Source organism: Actinia tenebrosa, unplaced genomic scaffold (genome assembly GCF_029948245.1).
Source record: "Actinia tenebrosa isolate PJP-AT-01 unplaced genomic scaffold, QUT_ActTen_1.0 PGA_scaffold7__59_contigs__length_16204524, whole genome shotgun sequence".
Lineage (NCBI taxonomy): Eukaryota > Metazoa > Cnidaria > Anthozoa > Actiniaria > Actiniidae > Actinia > Actinia tenebrosa.
Window position 1 is genome coordinate 2135997 of NW_028292584.1, and position 15756 is coordinate 2151752.

The 15756-nt window shown below is 36.0% G+C and overlaps 3 protein-coding genes across 12 annotated transcripts in view; 1 reads left to right on the top strand and 2 right to left on the bottom strand.

Moving 5' to 3' along the window:
• Positions 1–339: 339 nt before the first annotated feature.
• On the bottom strand, positions 340–3603 carry LOC116288564 (prefoldin subunit 1). Its single transcript, XM_031695369.2, has 5 exons — positions 3585–3603; positions 2961–3028; positions 2250–2416; positions 1154–1238; positions 340–926 (listed from the first exon to the last, which is right to left on the bottom strand). Exons 2-5 carry the CDS (start codon positions 2991–2993, stop codon positions 849–851), a joined length of 363 nt encoding a protein of 120 aa, XP_031551229.1. The 5' UTR covers positions 2994–3028; positions 3585–3603; the 3' UTR covers positions 340–848.
• LOC116288563 (protein FAM185A) lies at positions 3119–7874 on the top strand. The gene is made up of 4 exons (XM_031695368.2): positions 3119–3812; positions 5036–5462; positions 6044–6181; positions 6432–7874. The coding sequence occupies exons 1-4, from the start codon at positions 3420–3422 to the stop codon at positions 6704–6706; spliced, it is 1233 nt and encodes a 410-aa protein (XP_031551228.2). The 5' UTR covers positions 3119–3419; the 3' UTR covers positions 6707–7874.
• A 2303-nt stretch (positions 7875–10177) lies between these two features.
• Positions 10178–15756, bottom strand: part of LOC116288562 (gamma-aminobutyric acid type B receptor subunit 2) — a 90123-nt gene continuing 84544 nt past the window's right edge. For 8 of the 10 annotated variants that reach the window (XM_089040555.1, XM_089040553.1, XM_089040554.1 and 5 more), the window contains one exon: positions 10178–11557. In XM_089040555.1, the coding sequence (XP_088896681.1) occupies positions 11379–11557 (179 nt within the window). In that variant the 3' untranslated portion in view covers positions 10178–11378. Of the gene's footprint in view, positions 11558–13223; positions 13311–15331; positions 15404–15756 lie in introns of all 10 variants that reach the window. The other 2 variants (XM_089040562.1, XR_016121787.1) reach the window with 2 other exon arrangements.

Consider the following 15756-nt stretch of genomic DNA (forward strand, 5'->3'; position numbering starts at 1 on the left):
ATGGTTGCTGGTATCATACAAGAAGGGATTCCTTCAACACAAACCCATCACGACTATGTGTACACTATAGACCTTATTCGTTGTGTGACAAAGTTTTCCCAATTGAACGTGACAAACCTCTAGGGGAATGAGCAACTATTGTTTTGAAACTCGCACACAAACTCGTCGGGATATCATTGTTATTCCTTTCCTATGCTTTGGGATACTTATGAATTTTTGGAAGAGTAAAAACAAAAGAAAATGAATCCACTAGAGGTTTGTCACACTGAATTGGGAAAAGATTGTCACACCACGAGTAAGGTATATTGCTGGGGTTGAGGAATCAAAGCACAATGGAGCGGTACTGTAACAACCATTTATCACTCACAAGAAAACTGGTCACATTTAAAGTAACAAAGGCAGTAACATAATTGCATGGGTCTATATTATCTACATCTATCACTGACATGCAGTCTGCCAATGCTATGAGGTCATTGGGTCATATAGAAGGAAATACATGTGATTAACTTTTGTTTAGTTGAATTGAATCAAAATCTTAGCATTTTGATGCAAATCTGATAAACATTTTGGACCTAACTAACTATTTCTTTATACATCAGATCAAGATATGCAATTCACCTTTTGAGGGCTAGCCACCACATGGTATATAACCTGTTGGATTGTGTTACGCTCATTAAGAATTTGTTTGGAAATCTGTAAACAATGTTTGAGCTTTTTGGTGACCGTAACACAATGCAACACGTATTGGGCTAGCACTCAAAAATTGAATTACAAAAGAAAACAATAAACACAGCCTATAATCGCACACATTCATCGTGGATAGTAATCAAGATTGGGTGCATGGTGTTCTATTTACGATGCATTAACATTTCTCTTATGCTATCTTCATGACTTTTGACAGACTTCTGTAAATAATCCTTGTTGGCCTGAATAAATCATAAAAAAGAATCAGTCAGCATCCAACAAGTAGTTGGATATTGGGTCAGCCATGCTAGAGAGGGAATGAAAGGAAAAATGTTTGGGGAGTGGAGTGGAGACAGCAACTCTTTGTGATTAGGGAAGGGTGTGCATATTTTTTTTCAATATCATTATTAGCATCATACAAATGAAAGAACAATGCAACAGTGTAGTACACAACTACTACTTAACCTACCTCAATGTTTTTGATTTTCTCTTCATTAGCCTTTACTCTTGCTGATATTGTGGTCCTAACATCTGATATAGGTTGTAATACAAACCTGAAGATTGAATCAAGATTTAATTAAACACATGATGCACACAATAATAGTATCAATTGTAAACCATAATACTTCATTTAAACTACACTGCTATGTGATCCACAAAGTTTTGATTATTTTCTATAATACTGTCCAATTATAGTCTCATACTTTTCTATCCTTTGAACAACAAGATATGTTGACTCATAATCCATACCAGCTGAGTGGTGAGTGCAGTGAACAAAGCACAGTGGACAAAATGACCAGCCCTGAGCATTTTTGGAGCTTGAATGGTGAAGCAATCATGGCAGTAAAGTTAATTCGTTCTTAATTTTTCTTTCCGCAATTCTGCTTCTTTTAGTCAAAAGAAATAAAAAAACATCAAAAGTTGGGATACAGTAGCATGGGGATGAAAGCTGACAGCAAAACAGCTAAAAGTGCTGTGATTGGCTGAAACAAAATCCCCCACTCAGTTGGTATGGGTAGGGGATTAATTGCTTATTTTTAACATGCCAAATGCTTTCAAATTGCATAGATCTTTTCATAGATCTTCACATGGACTGTACATGAAAAAAGGCTGTTAAAGACAAACTACATAGCTCTAGATGGAAGATAAGTCTTTCTAGAGTGCATGACCATAAATAGTCTGCACCACCACTAAACATTCTGATTTTACAGGAAGAAAATACTGACATGTTCATTGGCTGCTGGAAGCCAGCAACTAGCTTTTATTTTAGCAATCTTGGATATATTGCTGCTTGCAATATTCATCTGTATATATATAACAATGCAAGTGTCCATGGACCTTTATCACACGGCGCCCATGTTTATTTTCTTTGTTTCCCCAGCATAAATTAATTCTCAAGCACTTGAATTTGAGGCTACGCGTGGTGGAATCTATCATTCAATTCAACATGGCTGCCGCGTGAATAAGGCCCATGGTTCCTTTGTATGACATATTAGCTATCACCTATATCCTTTAGCTCTAATAGCCTTTTTTTAAATAAATAGGTTAATGCAAGCTTATCTTACATTCTGCCTATAGACTCATATGTTTTAGTGTCTTCCTGGAGGGTGCTGAGCTCTTGATCAGTCAGTGTTGCATGTTGGTTTGCTCTCTTTAGCTGATCTATTTGAGCTTCGGCTATTTTCACTTTCTGTGTTGTGTCAATCACTTTGACTTGAAGTTCTTGGAATGCCTAAGACAAAGTTACATTATTTAATAATTATAATCTATGTTCTCTTTTTCCCGTACCTAATTTATCTCCTTCCTCCTCTCTTACACAGAAATAGAAAAGGTTTCAAGAAGTTGGGGAGGAATTTTAGGGGGTTTCAGGTGGAAGAGGGGGGGGGGGGGGGGGAATAGTGCGAGACCTTAAATTGGTTGACAGAAACCAGGCTTGGTTTTGTCTCACTCTGGGTTAATAAGTTACTCACTTTGTCTCACTTTGTCTTTTAGAATGCAATTTGGCATAAGGTTCATGTAATCTGATTTAGTAAGGCTAAAGTCGTGGTTGATAACAGATAAGACTGGCTCATTCACATGTTCTACGAAACACACCCAGTCTTGTACATGGTTGACAACCAAACTTTCACACTATCATTGCAGTTTTTCAGTAGATTCGCCTAGTTAGCAGTGAAAGACCAGCTATAGGTAGGCGGAGTACGCCCTTATTTACTCTTCTAAAGAAGAAACAAGTTAATACATTAATAGATAAACATAGTAAAACGTTTTTTACTTACTTTCCTTAGCTCTGAGTCAAACGTGGTCGCCATCTTGGGAAACTGTTTACGCCCGCAGTACAATGCCGCTGGAAGAGTACGAACCCAACACGATTAGATATCGACTACTAGTTGATGTTTCAGTAATGCATTAATTCTGAGAACAAGACTTAATTTTGAATACAATAAGCATTGTCTTGTTTAAAAATAGCAATACTTAAATTTTAACTAATCTTGTAATTTAAAAATTTTGATTTTTGCCGTACCAAACTTAAGGAATTCATTTCCGCTTTTTTATCAATTGATGTCAAAATGGAACTCAGTGGAGACCCCTAAGAAAAAAAATAGTAAACATGGCGGCTGTTTGTGATTTGACAAATTGTGCTTGTAAGATAGCCAGCTGATGGACTTAAAGCTATCCAATACTGTGAACATTTAGTTTGCAAGTTATATCATCTGTAAGGGAGTACGATTCTGAAGATGTTTGTCTCTACGAGTTGCAAGGTTATGCGAAAGGCAAACCTGCTGTTAAAGTCAAGTGCAAATTGTTCTTATTTGCTTCGTCGTTTTAAGAGCAAGATCCATTGTGTTGACACTTGGACAATTCCTATTCGTTCAAATGGATTTGCTGTAGTCAATACTCACTTTACAACGTATATAAAACCATTGGACCCGCTTGAATACATAGAGAAACCTGAAATATGGCCTCACAAGCTTGATGATGGCACTCAAGCCAGCGCACGTGTTTCTCTGAATCTGAGACTACCAGAAGAATCTGACTTGAAAATAGACGAAACGTTCGTAGATGAATTCACCAAGGACATAAGATATAACCCACAGTTGAATATTGAGAGTCAACGGTACTTTCTAGTGGTTAGTATCCATAGGTTGTTATGTAACTACAAATCAGGGGGTGGGGTGGGTAGGGGTTGATGTGTCTTGGTCACAGGGTGGTATGTTTATGGAGTGTGTAACAAGGTACCTGTTTCTCTATAAACCCATGCATTTTTTATTTCTTATTTTCCTTTGACTGGCAACCAAAACAAAAATCAACTTACTGCATATATTAGTATTATGCAAACTCAGTAGTTGCAAGTTGCATGCTAAAGTTTTTTGTTTGTTTTTTTTTGCTTTCATCAATCAAAAATGATTTGCAAGAGTGAAAACCACATTTCAATAGGCAAATTGCAACTACTGATTTCATATATTATCATGTAATTATGCAGAGAATACGTGCATGATGATATGGGAAAAGAACATGCCTGATATGAGACTGTATCAGCACTCCTCATCTGCTTAGTGGGATGTGGTACAATAGAGTTTAGAGGGAGTTTGAGCATTTCTTTGCAGAATTAAATGATAAACAACATATTGAAGCAGTAAATGTTTAACAATAAAAATGATCTTAATAGTATGGAATTATCCATACAATCATGTATATAACTTTAGCAAAAGTTGGCGTTTACAAACATTACCATTGTAACATGAATTTGCCAAGCTTCTTTTATACTGTACCCTGGATTCAAACCTGAGACCCCACAAGTGAGAGAGAAGTTATCTAACACTGCATAACCCTTGATTATAATGATAACTAATAATGGTCATGTTAGTGTACTATTAAAAATTTTTTTTATATATATTCATTTTGAAATTTTTTATTCTATATACAACTACTTGCAAGAACATTGTCATACGAAAATAGAACATTAGTGATTTAGTGGGATAGGAATTATATTAAAAAACAAAAGAAGATCACTGAAGCTGAACTTTTTCTTTTGTCTTGTAATGTATTCCTTTCTCACTAAATTACTAATGTTCTAATATCGTATGACAACGTTCTTCAGTGCAAGTAGGTGTATTAGAATATAGTTATTTCATATATTAAAGTGCCTATCACCCTTCTGACAATATTCACAGTATTGATTCTACATGGGGTAAGATGTGGAATAACCCGAAAATATTTCATAGCTTGAGTGTGGCTACTTGAAATCATAAAGGTTTTTCCATGCCATATGCTAGTGCTATTTCAGAATGGGTGATAGGCACTTTTGTTACATAATAAAATATTCATGATATCAATCATTTTTCATGAACAGGTGAAAGGTAGACCGCAGCGTAGATTCACTTTTCCTCCAGAAGACATCAGTTTAGTCCTTGAAGTCCCTACGCAGTTCAATATACAAGTGAATGCATCAGACAATGCAGATGTTCATGTTGAAAATCTCGAAGGTGGCTGGCTATATGAGGTAACTACTGACCAAGGAAGCTGTTATTTATCTAAGCTCAAAGGTCAAGACCTTCATGTCCTATCTTCACATGGCAATATCATATCTAAAAGTAATTTGGTTGCTGAGTTTGGAACCCTAGCTGTGGAAAATAATGGCAAGATTTGTGTCAACAAGTTACAGAGCCGTAAGTTCTGTTTGGATTCAGAAGTGGGGACAATCAGTACTGGCGCATTATATTTACAAAGAGGAGAGGTGAAATCAGAATCTGGGAATATTAGTCTTGGAGACATCCATGGTAAGTTGAAGTTCTAATCCAGAGGGAGGGGACTACATGCACCACAAATAGGCAGCTTCTACTCATTGTGTTGTAGGTTTGACCATGGTGCAATTAAATCCTAGCCAGAATTCTAGCCTGAGATCATAAGTAGATCCTGCAAAGAATCTTTTTTAGGATCCTGTTTTAAGATCTGTAGGATCCTACACAATCTTATGGGATCTTACAAAATACTTCTATTTATCATATAATTATCCATAAAATACCTATATTTCTCCTTTTCGAAAAACTGTTATTTTCACATGTGAAAATAACATGTTATTTTCACATGTGAAAATATCTTTACCATGTGTATTTAAGCTATTAGTTGGTTAGTTATCATAATAAAAAGCTTATTAAGTTGATTTTATGGATAAATATATAATAAACAGAATATTACATGGGCGCTTGGACATACGAAATTCATAAATTTCGTATCTCCGCGCGCCCATGTTATATCCTCTATATATTTAATCATGCAGCAAGTACCAAAGATCTGTTAACTGTAAATATATATAAGTTCTTGAGATAAACAACATACTTGGCTTTCCATCATTATGTAGGTATTATAGACGTTAACCAAGGAAAAGGTGACATATCCATTGGCTCTGTTTCTGGTGACCTGCTTGCTGTAGCTAATGAAGGAAACCTCAATCTACATCTTTCTCAACCCAACAATATTAAACTGAAAGCTAAACAGGGTAAGATAAATTTGTATAATTCATAAGTAGGGTAATTCCTCTCTTTGCAAAAACTAATTTCAATTTGACTTTCTTTGAGTAGTGCCTTGACTTAGATCACTCTAGATGTTGTTTCAGATTTTTGTTAAACTGAAGGTTTTTGGGTCATGTTAATGAGGCTATTGCATCATTGGAGCCTTGGTACCAACACCAATAATCATAAGACACCAGCCAAACTATCTCAATTGAACTTGCTTATTTTCTAACACAGGAGGTAACATAACCGTGTCAATGAACAAAGAAACACAGTCAACAGCAATTCATGTGAAAGCTAAAGACATCAACATTGACCCGGTGATGAACATGTCTGTAGAGAATAAAGATGAAGGAGAAAACTTTACAGTCCTGTCTGCTGTAGTGAATGGCACCGTTACTGATGACAGTCTAGGAGGTCATCAAAATACCATCAATATTGAAGCTAAACATGGGACTTTTAAACTAGAAACACAAGACTGGCTGAGTTCACTGAACTTGAAAAATATATAAGTTATGGCACTTTGCCAAGGGTACTGGAGACTCATTTACTACAATTTCCATAAACATGCTTATTGCCTTATTCACAAATTTCTTTAAGTGTGAGTAACTCCATCTTATTTGCAACAAACTGCACATGATCTTCTATAAACTTTGTCATCTCATCACTTGGTTATGCTGACAGCCTTGGCCATCCATCGGCAATGTTATTTGCTCCAGTCTCATAAACCAATGTGACGTCATAATCTTGGGTTCGCAACGCAATTCTTTCTAACCTTATCGATTGTGAAGGCTTTGAAAATACAGACACTATAACGGGCTGTGATCTGTTGCAACTGTGACATGGCGACCAAATACATACTTGTGTAACTTTTTAATCCAGAGAGGACAGCGAGAGCCTGGCGGTCAATTTGGGGATACCTCTTTTCTACGTCTGTTAATCCACACGGGATGCATACACTACTGAACTTATTCCACTCTCAGTTTTTTGTAGCAGCACGGCAGCCAAACCAACCGGGCTTTTGTTTCTGCCTCCATTCTGTAATGAGCTAAACAGGGTGCGCCAGATAGTAATTGTTTTACCTGGCTGTACGCGTCAGTATCTCTTTTTGTCCACTTCCAGGCTACTCCCTTTTGGGTCAAGGCTCGTATTCGGGCTAGTACCATTGCGAGGTTTGGCAAATACTGCGTTAGATATGTAATACTTCCGAGAAACGATCGAAGCTCTGCTGCGTTCTCTGGCACTGGAGCAAAAGCGATAGCCTTGATTTTCCCCGGATCTGGTCTGATCCCATCAGCTTAGATAATACGACCTTGAAATTCCAGCTCTTTCACACCCATACCGCATTTAGCTTTATTGAATTTAAGGCTTGCTCTCCTCAATCCTGTAACACTTGTCTCAAGTTCTGCTAGTGTTCTTCTGGAGTTGACCAATACACAACAATATCGTCAAAGTAGTTGAGTACTCCCTTCAGCCCTTCGAAAAAACAAAATTCAGCGTGCAGCTCGTAGACACGAAAATTTTAACTATTTCAACAGCCACACACACCTAACGATTAAGTTATTTTTTAACATATCCTGGTTATCACATTCATTGTATATTCAAGCTTTATTTCAATTTACTGTATTATTTTTGTAAGTAAATTTATGTGTGTGAATAATAAAAAAGTTTAAAGTCTAAGTTCGCTTTTTTATAAAAATTGCAGTAATGTGTTTGGTTTCAGGTAATAAAAGGAAATAACTGGTTCAAAATTTGAAGAATTTGATGAAACTGTAATTAATAATAGTCTCCTTCACAGTTCCTTGTACCATCTTTAAAGGGCCACTTGGACGAAAATCGCTCCAAAATTAAAACTCTTTCATTCGAGCTGGAACTTTGCTGAAATAATCTTGAATACATTAAGAACCACCCACTGGAATATCTTTCTGATATTCGAAAGGAAAGGGCCAAAATTTTACGATTTATTTTCGTCCGCCATTAATTTCTTTGACTCACAGAATTCGAGTCAAGAAGACTGGCACGAGTACTTATGACGTCATTTACTCAACCCAAACCAAAACATTGGTGGGTAATGTATGTGCCATGTTCGTAAAACTCGGTTTATTTGGTTTATTCAGAAAATATATAATGTTTCATTCGGTTTCCTAACTACTATATGACCAAACAATGTCTAGGCGCTGAAATTTTTCAGTTTCAATAATACTGACGATCATAATTCGAAAATTTCAATACATCTCGGCACGCCAAGAATCACAACAAAGTAGGACGCATGGACGAGATCCTAGCGGTTCCATCGCGCGAAGTGACTGAGATATTCGGGATTTATTCGAATCATTTTAAGGATAACAACTTTTCAAGGTATATTTACATACAAAGGCAAAGAGCAACCCCACAATTTGGGTCCGCGAGAAATCCGACACAATGAAAGAAAAATCTACGAGCTGAGTGACAGACGCCGCTGTCGCGCGAGTAATAAATAAGAAACCTTTGACATGTTCTTTTACAAAGATGATATTAGATAATCGTATGTTTGTACCTATTCAATGAATAATAAACATTTTGAAGCAAATAATAACCGTTCTGTAGTAAATCAGCTAGGAGAATTACGAGCTCACATTCTAAATTATTCGGCACATAGATCTAAGTATATTGTCACAAATCTTTATATCACAACGCAGAATCCGAGAGGCAATCGGTTGTTTTCATAACATCAATCACTATTAGATTACATTGAAACTTCAAATTTAAGATCTTTATATCATGGACAGTACGTAGCAAATACAAATAATGAAATGAACGTAAGGAATTTTTATGAAAACCTCTTCCCAAGCATTTCTTCTTCTTCTAGTTCGGCTTCATCTTCATACATTATAACTTATGGTTCTAACTCTTCAGGATTGACAAAGCGAGCGTCCAAAGGAGTTTCCATCATATTTGAAGAGGTATCAAAGGTTTAAAAAAAGTCTGTTTAGAGATTCTTTTCACGATAACGCGTTTAAAACATCAAATAAACTTCAGGTAATCTAACAAGAAATGTATAGTCAAAACGACGCTAACATGACGGTGTTGAGTAAATGACGTCACAGCGTAAAACTCTGTACATAATGACTCGTTGGCCGTGAGTCAAAAAATTAATGGCGGACGAAAATAAATCGTAACATTTTGGCCCTTCCCGTTCGAATATTAGAAAGATATTTCAGTGAGAGGTTCTTAATGTGTTCAAGATTATTTCAGCAAAGTTCCAGCTCGAATGAAAGAGTTTTAATTTTGGAACGATTTTCGTCCAAGTGGCCCTTTAAAGGTAACCGTGCCTGTGCGTCAAAGCAAAGACGGCGGTGGCCTTGTAATGATAGAGACCTTTCTTAAGCTTACTGGAGATCGTCAGGGGTATGATTCGTTTAAGACTATCTCTTTTCAACACTTTAAACAAAACCCCATCTAACTATATATCGTTTTAAAGGCCATATAATAAAGATTTAGAATATGATTTTTTTTATTTTCATTTTTTTTGAAAGAATGCCGGAGCCTTAAACACAAATCGGGCACGTTCAGTAGCGGTAACACCTTGAAAACTTATTGACATGTTTCTATCATCAGCAAGGTCACTGCAGTTCTCGCTTCGAGATATACTGACACAATTACATTTCAAGATAGCGCAGGGAACTGTGAAGAAGACTATTTTACGTCAGTTTGTGGAAATCTTCACAATTTGTTTTAAAGGGACAAATTAACATAAGGAAATATAAGCTTGTTCATGACAGCATTGTACGTATTTTTATTGAATATACATGATAGTCAATCATCATGTAGTTATTAACACATTAATGCATGGAAAAGGAAGTTGGCTAAACGGATTTTCAAAGAAATAAAGAACAGTTGTCATTTGGACTTTTTTTTCAGTTTCCCGCGCTTCTCACGTGTCCTCGCAACATATCTTAAACGGAAAACCAGTGTTTTATTACTCTTATAAAACAACGCATACATTCACGAAAAGTACTGTTTTATTTTTCGTACGAAATAAAAATGACATAAGCATTTTACAATAAATATTTTCATCTAAAATGGTATAGAGTATTGACGTCAAACTTATAGCTAAATGTATTTCGACCAATCAGAGCATGACATTCGTATTAGCAAAGCATAGCTTCCAGGGTAGTCTCCCCCGCGGCTGTTATAGTGCTGTCGCTATTTTTCAGAGCAGTGAAAAGGATTTTGGTAGTAGTAATACAATTTCGCGTTCCCAAACAGAACCCCAAATTTAAATGACTTCTCTTATTATATAGACTAATAGTTTGTTTTTTTTTTTTGAATTTATTTTTAGATCCTTATGCTGTTTGTTATATATATAATATACATTCCGCTTTGACTGTGAATTTACATATCTAAATGTTTGAAGTGAGATCATAGAAGTCATAGACCAGTCCTGGGACTCACTTTCTGTCGGCTCCGCTCGATAGCTGGCCGCGGAGGGTTATTCAGTGATCCCGAATTCATTGTTCTACCTCCCTAGTTACTGTTGCTACGTCGGACAAGCTAATATGTGTTTTTGATAAACAGCATGGAACAGACACCGATTGCTGAAAATCGTAAATGTCTGTCTTAGAATCAATGCACCATCACGTGACGGCACTGAGCCATTTTAGATGACAGGAAAAATGCAGTCGTTTTATATGAGAATGGATTTTATTGTTCTGCCATCTAACCAGCGGCAGCCCAAACTGTATTATTAGAGAGTTTTAGATTTACGTTCACTCGGCAAACGTGAAACGTCAGTTGACCAGTAAAAAATTATTTTAAATTACTGAAAAAGAATCGCAAAAAAGTCCAAGTAGTAGAAAAACAAAAGAGTATTTGCGCTTGGTGAGAAGGTTTGTAAAAGGTAAAGTAAAATACAGGGAAACTATGAAAACGTGGTCACGTTCGCCGTATGCGGGGAGAAAAAAAATTCAATCTAAAACTCTCTATTGGCGTAGCACGTGATGATGCAAAACCTCTATGATAACTAAAAAACCTTCTGAATTCGAGTTTGTTTATAATCAATTTGGAAAACTTCTAAAAAAGCCCGGGATCAGTGAATTGCCGGGGCCGACAGAAAGTGAGTCCGGGACTGACTAGAGGTATCCAACACCCATTATTGGTTGCTGTATTAGTTTGTGTTCTACATAACTAAAACCAAGAAATGCTTTACATATCTGTAAGCATCAGGGTTACTAGTCCATTGTCTGTTACTTGTTGATCATATCGTGTCTTAGGTATCAATGAACTATCTTTCAGTTCAATGTCGTCCATGTCAATCTCATAGCCTTTGTTGATATTAACGTTGTCATAGTCCTTGGTGTTGTCCAACATGAAGGTTTCGGTTACTGTTTGAAGAAAAGAGAATACTACAATGTTATGGGAGACAAAATACTGGGGTATGAATTTGAAAAATAACGTTTTATAACCTTTCTAGTTTGGGTGTGATGTTTATTACCTGATTTCACATATTATTCCATACAGTATACTTTCTTTGTTTAATGGACGCGCGTGAGAAGATACAGGAATATGAATACAACTGTACGAGTGGTCTAAAATAGCAAAACATAACGCCCATGCTATTCATTTGTTTAATACTTAGAGGATTTTTTTCAATACGTCCTCTCATCGTTTTCATCTCTTTTCTATCTTTTACTCTCTTTTCTTTTTCTCTTGTCTTAAATCTTCGAGAAAAAAACAAAAAACAAAAAAAAACAAAAAATGTAATAAGATACTAAAAACAAAATATCTAAACACGAAAACCCTACTTAGAAAAATACTAATAATCTTGAAAGTAGGCTAGGTCTGAGATACTAATAAAATCTTTAGATATATGATGGGCTAGGGTACTTGAAATTCATTTAAATATGTATAGATTCTGAAAGGTTGAGAAAACTGATAGATGATGATTGGCTGAAATACATTGAGCTGGTGCAAGTATGTGTAGATTAGAAGTAAACCGATAAAGCATAGGATAACTAAACAGAATGCAAAACAGAAAACAATTGAAAGCGGTTAATGAACGAAATAGAATAGAAAATATTTCCCAGAAGTCTTAAGGCATGCATTATACTTTGGAAATCGTAAAGTAAAAACGGAAACAAAAGCAAACTTTTACACTTTGGAGAAACAGAAGAAAAAAGGAAAGCATTTGATGACCAAAAATTGAAAGTGAATGAACGTGAGTAATGGGAATGGGTTTAATCAAGAGAGCATAATGTGTTTTTTAAGAGTTCGAATAATTTTTTAGCCAAAATAATCAAAAAAAATCTACTGCTATAAAGCGACTTAAAGGAGACACTGATAATTATCTTTGTTTCTAAGACTTCCCGCTATCAGCATCAGATTATTTCAGTAACAATTATCGCCGAAGTCGAAGGGAAAGACGAAATTTATGATTCAAAAAACGTTTATAGCATTACTTCCGCTTTGTCAAACTTTGAGAAACATCAACGCTCGAGCATACAGTGAATATCGTCTCAGACTCAGTGATCACTCGAACAATCAAAGCAGGTAAAACTCTATAAGTCTAAAATACACCGATCCCGCATTCAATGTTCTACCTCCTTGTACGTCAGAAAAGCTAAAACGTGTTTTTGATATACAGCACGGAACAGACACCGATTCACTGAACAAATATTATGTTATATTAAAATACGTTCCAGGTCACGACGGAGAGAAATAGCAACACACGTCCACGTGGCACATGATCAGTATCTATTATGGCATTTAATACTGCTTGAATTTGTTACTCATTCCTCTTCAAAAAGGTAAAACCGAATATTCTTCTCGAAGGGGGTGGGGTTGGGGTGTGGTGGTGGGTGGGGAGATAATTATGCACTCTAGCTGGTAAGTAACGAAGGTTATTGGCAAAATCAGTTACGGTTAATATAGATGTTAAAGGCAACAAAAATGTACTGTTAAGAGAACAATAATAAATTAGCTAGGTTATGATTACTTAAGCATCAGTTATAATTTCTCCCGTTTCCCATTTGTTCATTCTTTCATGCATACCTTCCAGTCTTGTTTTGGGGTCCTGTTTTTGGGGAACAAACTCGAGATAGATGATTCGTCATAACCACGTATCGTAACCACTAGAATCTTGGGGGAATTAAAATACACAAGCTTTTTAAATTAAAAATTGGCTTTAGCGATTTGATCGTTAATTTTCTTTATTTTCGTTTAAGGATCGGTGTTGTGAGTTCTGAGACTGATAAAGCCACAGGCAATCCAAACCAAAAACTCCTTCAAATTGCGTTTTTTAAAACATGCTTTTAACGGTTGTGCTTGTTCAGTGTGTTAGGAGTCGTCAAAAGTATACGATATACTGCATCATAAGATAGATCATGGAAGTTCTTAGACCTAAAACCACAGGTTACCCAAAATAAGGATTTTTTTGGAAAAATTAGCGACATTAAAAAATGAATAGGATATTGAGAAACATAAATGGATTACACTAATGTTTAATGTTAGTATAAGGCAATGCAAGGAGCACAAACAATATGAACTTGGGTTTTCTGTGGTTTTAAATGGTTCGACTACGCGTTTAGTGTGCTTGTAATATGTAAAGCTGTCAACGGCTTTTTTTGTAGCCATAAAACGTTCTGTTCTCAGCCGTAAGGTATTTCATTGGTGGTTTGAGTCAAGTTGTTTAAGTCATTTTGGTTGGAGTGTAGCAGGTAAAGCCATCGCGAAGAATAAAAGATTTAACGAAGATTAAGGATGCGCAAGACCGCAAGTTCTTTAAGTGACTTGTTTTTCCCCCAAGCCCTTGCGTCCCTCATTAGGATTGAAAATATAAGAATCGATGACGAAAGAAGGATGGTTACCTAGCAAGCTTTGTATGCCTAGCCCGACTGTATTGTCACACTGGCAAGTCACTGGCAAGTCACTTGCTATATATCGACAACTGGTAATCCCTTCAATATTCTACATCCATTTCCAATTGTGGTTCGTCGTGAATTAATAGAGAGAGTTTTAGATTTACGTTCACGGCAAACGTGAAACGTCAGTTGACCAGTAAAAAATTATTTTAAATTACTGAAAAAGAATCGCAAAAAAGTCCAAGTAATAGAAAAACAAAAGAGTATTTGCCCTTGGCGAGAGGGTTTGTAAAAGGTAAAGTAAAAGACAGAAAAAACGATGAAAACGTGGTCACGTTTGCCATTTGCGGGTAGAAAAAAAGTCAATCTAAAACTCTCTAATATAAGAATTAAAGAGATTTCCATCGGATCTAGATTCAGCTGGTGTTCCTATGACGCCACGGCCCTCTCATAAACATTAGCCTATAAGTAATCCAAAAGGGCGAACGATAAACAACTGATAATCTTTATCAGTTTGTGCCTAATAGCTTTCTAAGCCTCGTCGGTCTTGCTTCCCGTATTCTTGTAGATAACGAAAGACATTGGTTGCTTTATTAAACTGGCATCCATCCCTTACCTCTCAAGATTCTTTATCTTAGGCTCTCTTAGCTGTCGGAATAATGTATTTACGCTTTTATTGGATTATATTGAGTGATGTTCTTGGATCGTTGCTTTTATTATTCAATGTTCAGAAATATATCTTACGAGTTCAGTTCATACTTCTTGATCAACAAGGTGCTTAAAATAGAAACAACCACGATATACAAAAGGGATTTCTTAATAAACATAATTTTAGTAAATGTGGCATGATTTGGATAGCAAGATTAAGTTCTTATGATATTCCATTAAGTTTACAGTTGCTCTTTAAAGATTGAAATGAAGGAGGGTGTTTTTATAATTTGTACTGATTTATTACTATGCCTTACAGCAGATTTAGGCGAATATATTAGTTTTTACATGCATGATGATTTCAAGATGAAAACAATTCAATAGTTTTTTATTTTGATTTTTTTAATTGGTTTGGATTGTTGATTGATAAATTATCAAAACCCAAAACTTTTATTAAAGGCTTCTGATTGGTTAATACTCAATCGCATGATTTGCACACTTAGTGTGCTGATTGGCTAATACTATGTCACGTGCTTAACTATATTCTGATTGACCGACCATTTGGTCACATGAGCGGTAAAATATTGAACACTTTTTTTTAGATTTATAAATACAAATAAATATTCATGACAATGTTTTTAGTTGACTTACTGTCTTCTGATTGGTTGATCCACTGGTCAGGTGACTATTAGGTCCATGAGTTAATCATCGGACTCATCATTGCTGAGTATAACGTATAATTATCAATAACTCGAGAAAATTCAATGGCTTATAAAAAACAAATGATTAGTTTGGAGGCGGGGAAGACCGGTGTACCGCGCATGCCGTTCCTGGACGTTACTGCAGTCTCATAATAAACTAAGCAAACCGCAGAATAATACGCAAACCATCCAAACGTCTACGTCTGGATTTTGGCTTTAAAAACTGCTCCGTCGTCTCCGTTGTCCCGCAAACATGGGATGGTTTCCTATTATGGCTAAAGATACAGGTCCTAAAGTCAAATAGTTTAGGGTTTGCTCCATGACGTGATGGTAGCCATGACAGGAGACACAACAAGAGTATATTTTCCCCCTTAA